At 24.9% G+C, this 16,922-nt stretch overlaps 1 protein-coding gene across 1 annotated transcript; it reads left to right on the top strand.

The window, feature by feature from the left end:
- The first annotated feature begins 835 nt into the window (after positions 1 to 835).
- Positions 836 to 15,639, top strand: LOC145830160 (serine-arginine protein 55-like). Its single transcript, XM_082938058.1, has 8 exons — positions 836 to 912; positions 9,869 to 10,020; positions 11,111 to 11,254; positions 13,485 to 13,571; positions 13,972 to 14,114; positions 14,621 to 14,804; positions 14,883 to 15,155; positions 15,387 to 15,639. The coding sequence occupies exons 2-8, from the start codon at positions 9,878 to 9,880 to the stop codon at positions 15,490 to 15,492; spliced, it is 1,080 nt and encodes a 359-aa protein (XP_082794184.1). The 5' UTR covers positions 836 to 912; positions 9,869 to 9,877; the 3' UTR covers positions 15,493 to 15,639.
- Positions 15,640 to 16,922: the final 1,283 nt, after the last annotated feature.

Here is a 16,922-nt window from a genome sequence, read left to right as displayed (position 1 = left end):
TCAACCAACACTATACTCTAAGTTAAATCAAGAAAAAAAATTTTGTTTATCATAACGAGCTTGTTGAGTTAGACACTATCTATAAAACATTTTCTTTATAAAATAATAATAAAAATGTAGGTAAATGACAAAAAAAAGATTTGTTTTAATTAGGAATTAGTTTTAATAATACTTACTTACATAATAAAAATAAATGCTTTAACATTTGAGTAAGTACTTACATTATTCTAAAAGAGTTTTAACAAAGTATAATTCTGAAAAATCTATTATTACATAAAAATAAAACTGTTTTACCCCACTTAAAAAATAGTCTAGACACGCTCCTGCTTTGTTTAAATAATGCACTTACTTAAACTATAGCACTTCCACTAAAAACATATGATACTATTACAGTTAAAAAAAAGCCTTAATATTCGTTAAAAATTTATGCAAATGCATTAGGAACTGATCGAATAGGAAGCAATTGGAGTTGAAATTGATCAGATTGTAAATAATCGGACAAGAATTATTTTAAGTGTTAATTAATCGGATAAGTTATATTTTTTACAGAAAATTATTTGAACGTGAATTGATTTAGGTTGGCAAAAGAAGTAATTTAACTAGTTTGTTTTTATCCTTCTATCTGATCCCTGCATAATAGCATTAATGATAAAAATGCTTTTTTTTTTAATATTTAGAAAAACTATATTCATGAAGCCATATAAGTCAGCTGCCAAAAACTTTTAGTTCCAATATTTGCCTATTTTGAACGAAAATCTGAGATTTGAAGCTTTAATCAAATAAATATTTATAAACATTAGGATTTAGATATAAACATCAACTATGTTTTATAATATTTTGCAGGGAATATACTATAATTAGTTTAGATCATCTTGGCCAGCCTGATCACTATAACTAAGAAACTTAATCCAGGTAATTTTGTTTTGATGTTATTTTGAAAAAAATTATTAAAAAAGTATGTAGAATTAACTAAAAAAAAAGTGAATTATGCTTAATTTTAAGTAAGCACGCTTTGGTTTAATATACAGGATTTTTTTAGCTTTATTTACTATGATTTTAATTTTATTTTGAAAATAAGTACATAAGCTTTACCCTGCTTATGTACTTATATTACTGAATTTAATTTCAGCTGGCACCTAAGGTGACTCTTCAACAGTATATAATAGTGTCATTTCGCCATCGCAACTACTAAACTTTTTTGTAAACTTTTAGTATTATCGTTTATTATGTCACGTATTGGTGTGAACTTAGTATGAAAATTAACTGGTTTTGTTATAAAAATCTTTGTTTTATTTATCTAATGATGTACAATATAATTTGAAATGACTCTTGTTGTTGAGACTAGAATTGAAATGACTGAAGTTGATTTGACACTATTGTTTGAGTCAATTAAAGCCTAACAAAACAAATAAGTTTTTATACTAAGTTCACACCAATATGTATCATACATAAAATATATTAATAAAAGAATACAAAAAAGTTGCATCGTTGAAATGACACTCTTATATAAAGTTGAAGAGTCACTAAAGGTGCCAGCTAAAATTACATTCAGTAATATAAATATATAATATGAATAAATTTCAAAATAAAATTGAAAATCATTGAAAATAAAGCTGGAAAATTCCTGTATATCAACCCAAAGCGTGCTCACCTAAAGTTAAGCATAACCAAAAAGTGTTTTTAATCTGTATAGAAGAAAATATAATATTTTTAATAAGTAAGTACTAATATAATATTTTGCATATTTTATATTAGTACTAGATTACAACAACATAGTTAGTTTTTTATCTAAAGTTAAATTTAAATGCATTAAATATTACTTGAAAATTTTGATTAAATTAAGATTCATGTTCAGTTAAAAATTTATAATTGTAATTCTTAATTTAGTAGAAAATGAATTATAATTTACCATATTATACATCAATAAGTTTTTATTCACTGAAAGTTATTTTTGAAATCTTTACTATATATTTAAGGGCCTAGGGGGGCTCACCTTGATTTTTACAAGTTATCTTATTTTATAGAGTTTTACCTGAGCTATCAGACGTTTTTAACTGCTTAAAATATCAAAGTAGTTTTTGAGATATAAGAGATCTATGTCGGTTACTAATGGAAGGCACAAACTAAAAACGTGTAAAAGACTAATTCTTTAAAAATCTATTTTATCCTTCATTTCTTAACCAGTCTTCTTCAATTTTTCACAGAAAGTCCACTATAATATTAAAAAAAGTATAATGCAAAAATTTTTTTAAATAATTTTGAAAAAAAAATTGAAAAAATCAACTTCTTTTGTTCCTTATACATAAAGTATTTATTTTTAAATCTTTTAAAAATTTTAACTTTTCAAGTCTTTTAAACTATAAAAGGAATGTTTCCTGAAAGTTCTTTAGCTCAAAAAATGAAGGAGAAGATAGATTTTTAGTGATTTTTTAAATTTCTAAGGAAACTGACCCAAACAATTTATGGTCCATAAGTTTGTATTGGAAACTGTTCTCAAAAATTACTATGTCTCAAAAAAAAAAAAAATTGATTCTATAAAACCTAACTTGTAGTTTGTACTTATGCTTTCTTATAAGAGCCAATGTTATTTTTAGTAAAAAAACTAAATATTGGTCCCCCCCTATGCCCTTAACTTAAATATGTAAATATGTTGAATTTTTTTATGTATTTAATAATATTTATACTTCTACTAATCTAAATAGAAAATGTCTAAATATTATCTGTTATTTTATTTATAATTAATACAAAATCATATATTATTATAAATGCTCTATAAAAACTAAATAAAACTTAAAATAAAATAAGACAATGAGTACTTTTAGTTCCTTTTTTTTAGGTTAATTGTATAAATAGATAAAATTATATGATCAAACTAAAATATTACATATACAATGCACTTGATTTTTAAGAAAAACTTCACCTCAAAAGAAAAAGTCTCTGTGTTCCAGTGAAATTTGTTTCACTTAGTGTGTATGATACACTAAAAAATTTTCAGCTGTAATTAACAATAGTGTGATTTTTTAGCACATTAAAAATGTTAAGGCACTTAAACTAAGATTTCATTTAACAAAATTAAAATTTGTACTGTTTATTAACTGATATGTTCAAATATCATAGCAACCAGTAGAGTTATTCATTTGTAGCTAATTAGTCCACTTTACAGGGCTGCCACACGTATCAACTCTTTACAGTTTTTAAAAATCTCAGGATAACTTGCTAGTTTGAATCTAGAATCTCTGGATAACTTGCTAGTTTGAATCTAAAAAACTCTGGATGACTCATCAATAATTTTAAGATTTTTTGAAAATCTCAGTCCAGTTTATTTTTATAGATTTTGATTAAGATTTAAATGTTCAAGTTTCAATATTTTGATACTTTTTTACCAATTTTTTTCAAAAACTAAATTTTTATTGACTTTCATAATATTTTAAATTATTTTAACATTGAAAAAATAATAAATAAAGAACTATACCACATGACCATCAACAACAACCTGTTGTCTTGGATGCTGTTGTTGATGGTCATGTGGTGAAGTTCATAATTTATTATTAATAGATAAAACATCTTTAACTTGACTGATGATGGTTGAAATAAATATTAGTTAAAACATTAAAAAAAAATTTTTTTAATCTCAAAATTACCCAGAACAGATTTTGGGTCACTTAAGATAGTTTTTGACTCAAAAAGTGGCAACCCAGATGAAACTTAAAAAAAATATTTTGAATTAAAACCATTTTCAAAGACTCTTCTCTTGTAAAATAAGTTGTTTTTAAAACTAACCATTTTCCAGTTAATAAAAAAACAAGATTTAAATTTCATTCAAAAGTTGTCCAAAGTATTTGTCTGTTAGCTACCAGTAAAATTGCATATTTTAGAGCCAATTTAAATAACTTAAATAATGTTATTTTCTTTTATCATTCTTAATTTTTTTTAAAGTGAAATTTTATTTACGTTCATAAGTTTCCTTTTTTGTTAAAAATTTGGTGTAAACACAATAACTTTTTTTTTTTTTTACAAATGTGTATTCTTTCAAACTAGAGCCTAAAATTTAATATTCATCAATTTTAAAGCTTAAATACATATAAAATAAAAAAATGTTTTAATCAAAAATTTCAATTTTTTTTCTCAAATACTAAAATAAAATCTATATTACAAAAGAAAGCAAAGTTTTACCTAAATTATATGTGTAAAATTAAAAAAAAACAGGTTTAATAGGTAAAGTAAAGTTTAAGTTGTGCTACTTTACTGGTTACTAAAATACTCATATTTTAGACAAGTTTTGAATGAAATATAGAATGATTTCTTGTAAGAACAAATTATTGATTACAAAAGAAAACTAATGAAAAATCTTTTAAGATAGTATTAAAAAAACAAATTAAAGTTGACTAATTTAATTGAGAAGTTGGTGATTTTAAAAAATCATTAGGTATATACAATAGAGCATTTCATTAATACAACATAGAGGCAGAGAAATTTTTCAACAAATTTATAAATTAGCTTTAAAACCTAATTTTTGATTAGAATTTCAAGTATTTAATAGTTTTTGGGACATACTCGTATAAAAGGTTGCAATGAAGAATTAAAAGCAAATTTTTATAATCTGAATGTTGGATAATTGTAAATTTGTGTTTGGCTTGCTTAATAGATACTATATCATGTTTAAGGGCAGAAGGTGAAAATAATTTTTTTACAACTTGATTTTATTTTGTAGAGTTTTAGTTAAGCTACAAGTTGCTTTATACATATTAAAAAACTTCAAATAAATTTGAGATAATAAAGCTGGTTAAAGTCGAAGAGTACAATAGGATATTAACCTTGTAATAGGAGAAAACTAAAACGGTGAATAAGTAGCAATCACTAAAAGTCTGTGTTTTCCGATGTTTTTTGAGAAAAGTACCACAAATTTTTAGGAAATATTCCTTGCAATATTTAAAGAAATATGTGCTAACAAAACTTAAAATAAAAATATTAAATAAAAAATAAAAAATTTTAATATTTGTACTCTCCAACTTTTACCTGCTATATCTCAAAAAATATTTTGAATTTTTAAATATCTGTAAAAAGAAACTTGTAGCATAGTTACTACAAAATAAGATGAAGTTGTGGAAAAGTGGTTTACCCTCTTAATCCCTTCACTGAAATTAAAGCAACCCTTTTAAACCAATCTAAAACTTATTTTTCTTTTTACATGATAATTGTTAACAAATTTTTTAAAAGAAAATTTAAAGTTAAGTTCAAATTGGTTCCCTCTTCTAATCTAACTAATAGTATGAATTTGACTATTGATTTTACTTTGTATTTTCATGGTTGTCATGATATATGTATACTATTACTTATATTGTAAAAAGTTTTTATAAATATCTACAGGGCTGCCACACACTCAAGCTAGTTTAAATTTAAAAAGACTGGCTAATTTAAAGTTAATTTAAAATCATGATTGTTTGAATTGTTTTTTGAATTAGACTAATTTCTATATTTTTTCAAAATAAACCAATCCTTCTTTAGGATAATGTTTATTTTTGCAAAAAATTAGTATTTATACCAAAAATCAAGTAATGTCTTGTAAAATCTATTAGTTTATCTTTATAACACACTCTAATTAACTTTTTTTTTATATCCTAGTTAAGTATATACAAGTCTTAGAGTTATTTGAAACCACTTTTAGAGTTTAAAACAGGCTTGCCACAAAACCTGGCATCCTGAAAAAAACCAGGAATTTGACAATTTAGACTAAAAAAACCTGAAAAGGAATTTTAAACAATTTCTACATGTTAAGTACTAAAATTTTGATTTGACACAAAAAATATATCAAATAGGTAAAGATTTTTTTTGTCATCATCAAATTTTTTGTTTATTAAATACACATTTAAAATAGCTTTACAGTATCTTTTTAATGTTGTTATACTATTTAACACAGTTTTTAATTGTAAACCTAACTTTAAACCAAAAATAGACCCAAAGACGTGTACTTTTAAAAACCTTAAAGAAGTTTCTCAAAAACCAATAGCAACCCTTTTAATAGTATTTATAAAGATAAGAAATAAACTTGCTTAATTGCAATGTACAAAAGTTTTAAGTGAATTAAACTTCAAGTTTTTTCTTTAAGAAGGCATTTTAAAAGTTTTCTGCACTTAGAGTTAGAGTGTGCTATGCAAGAACATATTAAGATTCAAGTCCTTGTAATTTAAAAATAAAATAAAAATATATACAAGATGTGAAACAAATTTTGAAAACACACAATATTTTAAAGGTAATTTAATTAACTCATACTAGTTTTTTGTTTTAAATAGTGGCAGCCCTTTTATATTATTGTTTAGTACTTTCATAACTAATAGTTAGTATTATAATAGTTATTACTGAGCCTATACATTTTTTTATATTGTTTATTTATTTTTTAAATATATGAAAGTCTATATAAGTTGCTGAATTAAAGCTGTTTGAATTATAAAACAGGTCACTGTCATAAACTAGATAAGATGGTTTCTGTAACTTATATGAAGTGCTGTAGTCTTGCATTACAATTTTTGTGAGCTTTTCAACCTTCTTAAAACTGAGCAAGTCCAATGGTCCCTTTAATCTGATGGCCGGTCTAATTCACATCATGAAAATGGTGACCTTAAATACACACTGAATTTATGATTTAAGATGTGCAAAATGGTAGATGATTTACTTAAGTGGGTGATAAAAAACAATTACTAAGATCATTTTGAGGATTTGTTTCTTGAATTTACAAAAGGAGCTCTATGTCATACTGATGCACTGTTTTTATATTACTCATTTTTACTGAAGATGTGATGTGTTGCATTTATCCTAAAAAATTGTAAGCTTTGTTTTTTAATGTTAAAATGGATTAATTTAATATAATTAGAACTTTAATTTTTCAAATATCTTTGTACATTGTTTTTAAATAAATTCCAGCTAGTATAATCTAATTTCATAGAATTACGATTTTTTTTTAAATCAAAAGGATATATAGTTCTATTTTTTAGTTTATAATTTTTATCTGTTTAAGTAGTCAGTTTTTAAAGATAATTTTTTTTGGATCGAGTATAATTATTGTACTTTAAATAAATTTCTAGAGTTTAAAATTTTTTAATGTTAAAAAAAAATTATGAAAATTCCTTAGGTAGAGCTTTTACAAATACACTAAAATATAACTTTAATTTTAATTACTATTAAGTATTTTTTGCATTTTGTTGTAGTTACAGGATTGCCACTTTACCTGGAAACCTGGAAAATCCTAGAAAAACCTGGAATTTCAAAGTAAAGTCACTAAAAAAGCCTTGAATTTTATCAATTTTCACATTTTCAGTAGTAAAATTTCGATTTAACTCAAAAAATCTATCGTATAAATAAAATTTTTTTGTCATCATCAAAATTTTTATTTATTAAAAAACATATTTAAAGTAGCTTTACAGTATCTTTTCAATGTTTTTTTACTATTTAACACAGTTTCTTACCTTACAGTTAAAACTTGACTTTAAACTAAAAATAGACCCAAAAATGTGTACTTTTAAAAACCTTGAAAAAATTTGAAAAACCTGGAAAAAGTTTCGAAAAAATTAGTGGCAACCCTGTAGTTAGCTCAAGTACTTTTACTAGGATATGCCTGTATAATTTATACACGCATATGATTTTTTAATCATGTTTTATAATTATGTTATTACCGTACATCAAGGATGCCAAACGTTCAGGCCATTCAGGGTAACTCAGGCTAGTTATATATATTTTTTGTTATTTCTTGAAAATTTAGGCTGGCTTGAGTAGTATATTTTTTTAATAGAAAAGTCAAGTTAGTTTCATTACAAACCTAAAATTTTTTGACTAGACTATCTTTCAATGTTTTGCTATTATTCACTAAAATTATGTTCTACCTTTTATATTTTAAAAGTTTTTAACGTTGGCTTCAATCTAAAGTAAAATTTTCTGGCTTATTACTAGCTTTACTGTATATAATAATCTAAACTTTTTTTTACTGCTAAAATTATATAAACAATGATGATAATAATTCATATTAAAAAATTAAGTTGTTACAATGGTTTTGTAGCTTATTTACCTAGTTTATGTGTTTATATTAGTAATATTCTAATATTCAGAGTTACACACTCAACATAATCAAGATAAGCAAGGACAGCTTGAAATTAATAAAAAAACTCTTGATAACTCGATAGTTTAAAAATTAAAAAATCAAGATAGTGTTAATGAAAGTCTTATACACAGTTTTTTCTTCTGGGTCTTGAATGAGATTTGATTGTTTTAGTTTCAATATTTTGATATTTTATATCTTTTTTAAGCTAAAACTCAAATTTTGTGTATTTTTAAAAGTTTGTTTTGTTTTTTTGAATTTATTTAACATAATTTTTTTGTAAGCTCAGAATAACTCGAGACAGTTTTTTTAGCTTAAAGAGTGGCAACCCTGCATATTATGTTTTTAATCTGAGTGCTGTTCTTGGTTGCCAAAAAATCTAAAATCCTGGAAAAACTTAGAATTTGAAAACTTAAAAAAAAAAACAGGAAAAATCTGGAATTTTGAAAAAAAAAACTACCAAAGAACCTGGAAAAAATTGAATTTCAAACTATTTTTAAAGTAAAGTAAGAAGTTTCAATTACATACGAAATCTATTGTAAAGATAAAATTTTTTTTATAATTTTAGTTTTTTATCATAAAAAAACATATTCTAAATAGCAAAACATTATCTTTTTAATTATTTATACTATTTAAGACAGTTTTTTTACTTTAAGTTTGATTTTATACTACAAATATAAGTATTGTTTGTTTTAAACATGGAAGAAAACAAGAAAACCTGGAAGAAGTTTACAAAAAACCTTTAGCAACCCTGGCTGTTTTATAAAAACAAAAATATGCTTACTTCCAATTCTGCATATAAATTTTTTAAAAGTCTTCAAATTTTGAACTTACTATACTTTTACAAAGGTATGTTTTCTAGAAATTGGCTTTAATACATAAAATTCTAGTCATTTTCACTATGACTTAAAATTAAGTAAAAGTTTATAGGTTTTATAGGTTGTTCCAGAAGCATTTTATTTTTAAGAGTAAAAAAAAACTAGCTTATTTAGGTCAGCCTTAGTTAGTAACTACATAGGTTACTTTGTATGCCTTATTAAATGGCAACCATGATATAACTTTGCATTTTGTTATTTTTTCCAATTAAAGGCAGATACTGTTATAGTAAAATGAAAGACCTAATATTTTCATATAACTACTGATTTTTTTTGATGATAAGTGTTTTTCAACATTCTTGAGATACAATCAAAAGAGCCTAAAAGTTTAAACTTACTACAATATAAGTTCAGTTGTCTAGTATAGTGTATTAGAATAAATATTTCCTTTTATAAGTGTTGTTTTAATTTTCTTCTTTACCGTTTCATGAATTAAACTGGTAATAAAAAAGTATTTATTTTTACTCTCTAAATTTTAAATTTTAAGATAACCCACATACAAATCTAAGTTTGTTATAAGAAAACTTAAGAATTTAAATAAAATAAAAAGCTTATTAGAAAAGTGTCAACTTTTTGTGCCAAAAAAGTAACAATGAAGCTTGAGTAAGTATTTAAAAGTTTATTTAAAAAAGTAAATACTAGTGAAGATCAATTCGTACCAAGAGCTCCTACTGTTGTTTTATTCAAGTGTTTTACTCTTATACAAGCTTCTTTATACTTAAATTTTGATAGATAAGTTGTTTTTAAATAATTTCTAGTAAGTTAAATTTTCTAACATAGGTTTCTTTTGATTAGATACTTGAAAGAAGTCATGAAAATAAACAAAATTATCTTAACTGATTTTTGAAAACACTGTTCAATTTTTATTTGTATGATGAACTCAAGTTTCAATAACAATTGTTTCCAGGCGTAAATTATGTCAAACACAAGAGTTTTCATTGGTCGCCTGAATCACAGAGCCAGGGAAAGTGATGTTGAGAGATTCTTTAAAGGATATGGAAAGTTGAGGGACATCTCACTGAAAAACGGATACGGATTTGTTCAATTTGATGATGCAAGGTTAATAATAATGTACTTTAATATTTTCTTTTTGCACAGTTATGGTCTTATGTTTGCCTTTTATGAAAACTAAATACTAATTCAAATAAAGGAAAATAAAAGTATAATTAAGCAAATGTGATTCTTTGACATTCAAGCTAATTATTATTTTTTGTTAGTTTTAAATATTTTATAAATGTTTAGGAAGCTAGTTATGAAATTATTATGTATATATATATATATATATAAGATGTAACGTTATAAGGCGTTAAATCCTGGAGATCCTGATAAGCTAAGCTTATCGGAATGTATATCACAGATGTTCTTGTGCTAAAACTTTATTCCGACTAACGGCGTTTCACTGCTCTCAAATAAATTTAAGAACAGATCTACGGAGTCTTTATACAAAGGTTTTATACAAAGTTCTGATCGATAGTGCTCGACAAATCAAATTGGAGCTTAATATTTATTTAATTATATAAAAACTATAATTTAAACAGCTGTTTCACACATTGAAATGTAAAATTTCATGTGATCGTCAGTAAGTTACAGTTTATTATAATATAATAGTGAACAGAAATTTCGATCTTAGAATTACAAAATAACCTTTTTAAACTTTCCTAAAAAGCATAGAATAATATTCACAGCGTATTTCAAATTCAACTAATCGTACAATAAACTGTACCATTACTACGTCATAATTATTATAAAAAATTCTAAAATCGAAATTTCTGTTCACTATTATAATAAACTGTAACTTACTGACGATCACATGAAATTTTACATTTCAATGTGTGAAACAGCTGTTTAAATTATAGTTTTTATATAATTAAATAAATAAATATATATATATAAATAAGTAAGTTTTAATTTTTAGAAGAAATTAATTAATGCCTATTATGAAACAAAGTACATTTATATATGAAGGTTTTAAATGGTTATTTAAGAAGTTTTCTAGAACTGATTTTTTCTTAAAATCACCGTTTTAAGATGTATGTGTCATTATGATTGCTCCTCACTAACTATTACGAACTTGAATGAAAATAAAAATATCAATTTTTTTATAATTTGAATCCATATTTATCTCCTCTTTAAACAAAAGTATTTATAGAGATGCGGAAGACGCAGTGTACGAGTTGAACAACCGGGAAATTTGTGGCGAGAGAGTGACAATCGAGCATGCCAAGGGAACACCGAGAAGCGGAGGCGGCGGCGGAGGATTCAGAGGAGGTTTTGGAAGGAGAGACTCGCACAGGTAAATAGTTATTGTGCATCTTTTTTCCTTATCTGAAGGTGGTTGGACTTATATAATTTAAACCTGAATCAATCAAAAACTGAGTTTGTTTTTCTAAACCTTTAACTATACTGTTGTAGTTTAATATCAATAATGTTGATCATGTAGTGTCTGTAAAATAATTTTATTTTAATTTAAGTGAAAAATATTTATCAGGAAAATACAAAATTTCAATACCAAATGTTTGAATACTCTATGGTTTAGATATGTTGAAGAAAAAAATTAAATAAAACATATAAGTATCCTTAAAAACGAAAAACGAATGACAAAACATTTGCTTTCACTATCATGGATTGTTACTTAACAAAATGAAAACTTACTAAGCTATATTTATGATTGAGTAATAATCTAGCCTTAAATACTAACAGTTTCTTATGTAATTTTAATTATTTTAATTTATGTTTGAAATTCAGATAGAATACATAGTTTATGACTAACATTGAACATTACGCAATGTGGTTTATAAAATTTTAAACACTTTCATTTATCAACTGAGTTTTTATTTTCAGGTTAGTAGTGGAACATTTGTAAAACTGTTTTGGTTTTAATTTTGAAAATTAAGTTAGAGCTTTATAATGTTTTTAATAAAGAAATAAATTATATTTATGGTAGAATAAAGTTTTTATTTTTGTTGACCAAACAGCAACTTCTGGCAATATAAACCATTTGTTTTTTACCTACGATTAGTTTATTATGTAATTTTAAAGATAATTTATAACAATTTAATACTTGAATTTAAGGGCTTAGGGGGTCCAGCTTTTTTTTTTACAAAAATTTATATTGGCTCTTATTTGAAAGCTTGAGGTTTATACTTTTTATAGAATAAAAATCAATTAAATTTTAAGATATAACCAGTTTTGTAAAAAAAAATCCAATACAAAAGTACGAAATCACAAATTTTCTCGGAACTTTTAAAAATTCACTAAAAATCTATTTCTTCCTTCATTTTTAAAGCAATTTACTTGAATTTTCAGGAAATTTTCTTTTTGATATTTCAAAAAATTTGTAGAAGCTGATAAAAAAAAAACGTCGAAAATAAACTTTTTTTTTTGTTTAATAAAAAAAAATGCTCATCAAGTTTTTAAAATTTATTAAATATTACTCTGAGAATGTTTTAAAACAATTGCTCAAAAAGTGAAGGAGGAGATAGATTTTTAGCGAAAAGTTTCGTCTTTTTAGTTTTGCGCTTCCCATAAAGAACCTATTGATTGTTCTAACATTGATCGCTTATATCTTAAAAGTCACTATAAATTTGATGAAAGATAGTTGGTAGCTTAATTAATTAAGTGAAAAATAAGACTAAATAAAAAAAAAGTTTTAACTCCCCTATGCCTTTGAACACTTGTAACTTAATTATAATAATAATATATACTTAATAGAGAATTGCAAAAATAACCTATAATTTGACAATTTAGGCTAAAACTTGGAAACACATGGAATGTGAGATATTTAGAATAAAAAACTTTGGAATTTTTAACAAAAATCACTAAAAAACCAGATATTTTAAACAAATTTTACATGTAAAGTAATGAAATTTAGTCTACCACAAAAAATGTATCATGTAGATAATTTTTTTGGTATCATTAAATTTTTTTGAAAAACACAATAAAATTAGCTTAACAGTAACTTTCCAATGTTGTTATACAATAAAGACAGTTTTTTACCTTAAACTTAATTTTACACTAAAAGTAGACCCAAAAACTTGTACTTTCAAAAATCTGAAAAAAATTCTCAAAAACATGTTAATAATATTCGTAAATAACCATAAAATTATGTAAATTGTAACTTATATATTTTAAAATTTTGTTGTAACTTGAATAGTAGTTTATTTTTTTCTTTTTTTTTGTGGTAAAGTATTACATCCTATATTATTATATGTTTTGGTTTTAAGAAAATAAATAAAGAGATCTCAACTATTATATTTGAATAAGATTTATTTAAGCACTGACGAGGTCTTCGACCGAAACTTAGTTTGTAAAATAAATTCTTGAAAGAATAAATACATTCCATATTATTGAAGTTAATATTTATTAGTTTGACTTATAATTATATAAATAAGCACATGACTCTATACATTATATAAAACGAATGATAATATTAAAAATAAACAGAAAAAACTGATCTATTTTGTCTTTGTCTTCAAATGCTTTTAATAAAGTAGTTGTATTGTTTACAAATATTAATTACTCAGAGATTCATACCGTGATAGAGGATATGACAGGGGCGGTTATGGAGGCGGTCGAAGGACTAATTATTATGATTCCAGAGCGATAGGAAAGTTAGCATTTTATTTATTGTACTGAAGTTTTAACTTTTTAACAAGATTAGTGATGAAATTGTAAATGTCATTAGTTTTTAAGCTTACTTTTAAAAATACGATGTATTTAAAAGTTAATCACGCTGTAAACATTATTAAAAAAAATAGTGTAAAATATTACACCTAACTAATAGTTTGACCTCCTTTACGGTTAAATTACCAGAACATAAAAGTATTAAGATTTTTTTATCAAAAGATCTTGTCGATAAAAAAATAGCTAGTAAAAAGAGATAGCCATTGATTTTTTAGAATTGTATGGTTGCAATAGATCAAACATATTACATTTATAAATTTTTCACGGATTCTGATAACAAAAGAAAAGTAATTTAACTAGTTTGCAAATGGAAAATTTATTTTAAAGGTACGGACCTCCAGTACGCACAAAATACCGTGTCATTGTTGAAAATCTGTCGTCGCGTGTCAGCTGGCAAGACTTGAAAGATTATTTAAGAGAAGCAGGCGAAGTTAGCTATGCTGACGCGCACAAACATCGTCAGAATGAAGGTATACAATAATATATAAAAAAAAATTTAAGCTGATATGAGGTAAATAAAGATGTGCAAATTAAATATTTTATTCACAAACGGGTTTGGTGACAAACAATTGTGACCTCTTCAAGTTAAATAAAATACTAAACTGCACATAACAATGTTGCTTATTTTTAGTTAAGACTAATAACTATATAGCTGATATTAGGTTAACAAATATATTAACAAATTACTTTAACCTAATATACCAAAAAAAAACTCAACTGTTGATGAAGTAGGTAAGTACTTATTTTAGAGTTTTAACATAATTTCATTTCAATAAGATTTATCAATAAGAAAAAAAAACAATTATGCCTCTTAAAGTTAATGAAACTATTTATACACAATTTGTACTTATAATTAATGTGATATGTTAAATCTTTTAAAACAAAAGTAATATTAATAAGATCTGACAAAAACTTTTAACAAAAAAAAAAACTCATTTTACTTGGTTTTTTAATAACAAGTTTTAAATTTGCGCAGGAGTTGTAGATTTTGCCACTTATGATGATATGAAACGTGCAATTGAGAAAATGGACGACACTGAATTGAACGGAAGGAGGATTAAACTGGTTCCTGACAGAAGTTACAGCAAAAGTAGGTCGAGGTCCCGTTCCAGAGGAAGATCTAGGTCAAGATCGCACTCAAGAGGACGTTCTCGATCCAGGTATTAATTATGAAATATAAACAAAACAACAAACTTCTAAATATTAACAACAAATACAAATACATGTTTTCTCTACAGGTCACGATCAGCCCGCAGGTCGAGGTCCAAATCACGTTCGAGGTCTCGTTCAAGGAAAGATTCACGAAGCAGATCTCGTTCGAGGAAAGATTCACGAAGCAGATCTCGTTCAAGGAAAGATTCACGAAGCAGATCTCGTTCAAGAAGCAGGTCTCGTTCGAGGAAAGATTCAAGATCCAGGAGTCGATCCAGATCAGAATCCAAAGCAAGATCAAGGTCTAGAAGCGAGGAGAAAAGAGCAAGGAGCGTTGAGGAAAAACGTAGCAGAAGCAAGTAAGAGTACTTTAGATTATTATTATTTTTTTTTGTCCATACGAGTAAATTAAGTTTTAATTACAAATTTTTGCGAATAATTAAAGTAATTTTTGAAACATTTTATTGACGACTATATACTTAATATACTAGAACGCGTTTTAAATCTTCATTGTGTTCTACCTGCATTAGCAGTTTTACCAAATATTATATATTTTGTTAATTCTTTCGAAATAACTCATTTGTATTTAGATCAAAATCACTAGAAAAAGAAGTTGAGGATGCGTCACCGAAAGAAAGCAATCAGGAAGAAAGCGAAGAAAAAGCCATGTCCAGAAGCCCTTCTCCCAAAGATTGAAATTGTAAAAAAAACTTTTTTTTTGTAGGCTAGTCAGATGTCTGTACATAACGTATTGTGGTAATAACCTTCATCTAATAGATCTTTATTTTTTGACGATTCGTTTTATACTTGATATCTTTTTAATAAAACATGCGAAATTTTAAAGACTAAAACTTACTATAATTGTTATTCGCGGTTGCCACAAGTTATGGAAAACATGTTATTTTCTTCAAAAAATTACGGAGTTTAGATATTGTTATAAGTAATTTAATTTATAATGGATAATTTATACTTAACAGCTAAAGTTGATTTTATATATGTATTTTATTACGTTTTTAGTGAAGCTTTATTGGTTAAGTACCTATTTAACAATATTTTTTGCTCTAAAAAATGCTAAACTATTTTAAAATATTAGTTCTAAACAATACAATTGTTAAAATTGAGTATTATAATCAACAGACCTTCACAAAATGCAACAAATTAAGTTTATCGATTCTAATAAGCATATCAGTTAAGTTTTTAGTTTAATATTACATTAATGTTTTAGAATTAAATTTACATTTAAAAACAAAAATTCGTTTGGTTTTACAAATTCACATGTGTATATAGTATATACGCATATAACTGGTAAAAAGATAGAATAAAACAATTTTTTATACTGAATAAGCTTTTTTTACCAGATTTTATAGTTTAACTTATATTGTAAAATATTATAAATGTTACGTTGAAAAAACATTAAGTTTCTACGTTGTAAAAGGAGAACAACAGTTTTAATTTTTCAATAGTTAATTTGGCAAACTGAAATGGACTCAATGAACTCGTCAGTTGATAAAATAAATCTAAAGTCCTGGAAAGTCCGTACCTACAATAACTGAGTAAAAAAAAAGATTGTAGCAAACATAATTGGCAACTCAATAATTATTTATTATATTCTTAGTATCTTATATTGTTTTGTTTTTTTACAAAATTATTCTACAAAACAAATTTGAATGAAAATAGACTAACGTTAATTGAAAAACTTGGTTTTAATTTTATACCACAAAAGATGTGTATACAGCGTTGCCACAGGTCAGGCTAAGTCAGTTTTTTGGGTATAAACCGGTATAACAATTTTTCATTGTAATAAATACGATTTCATATTATAAATTAAATTTAAACTCATGACTAAAAAGTTTACCATTAAAAATATTTTACTTATGGCAAATGGGGATTTATAATAGCGAAATGATTTATTAGTGAAGAATAATATCTAAATTTAATATAAAAACTTTTTTAATTAAATGTTAATTAGATAATCAAGGATTTTTTAGGTTACAGTGTTATTATGCTTATACTGCTTTAAACTTATCCTGTTATTTTAACAACCACATATGTGGAGTACTACTAGATAACCGAAAGGTTCCTTTGTACACCTGGTCCTTAGACCAAGCTTTTTGAGCGTTTTTTTA

This window comes from Thalia democratica, chromosome 2 (genome assembly GCF_965202585.1).
Source record: "Thalia democratica chromosome 2, ktThaDemo2.hap1.1, whole genome shotgun sequence".
Taxonomy (NCBI): Eukaryota; Metazoa; Chordata; class Thaliacea; order Salpida; family Salpidae; genus Thalia; species Thalia democratica.
Note: the sequence above shows the minus strand (reverse complement) of the source record. Positions and strands in the feature narration are given on the sequence as shown.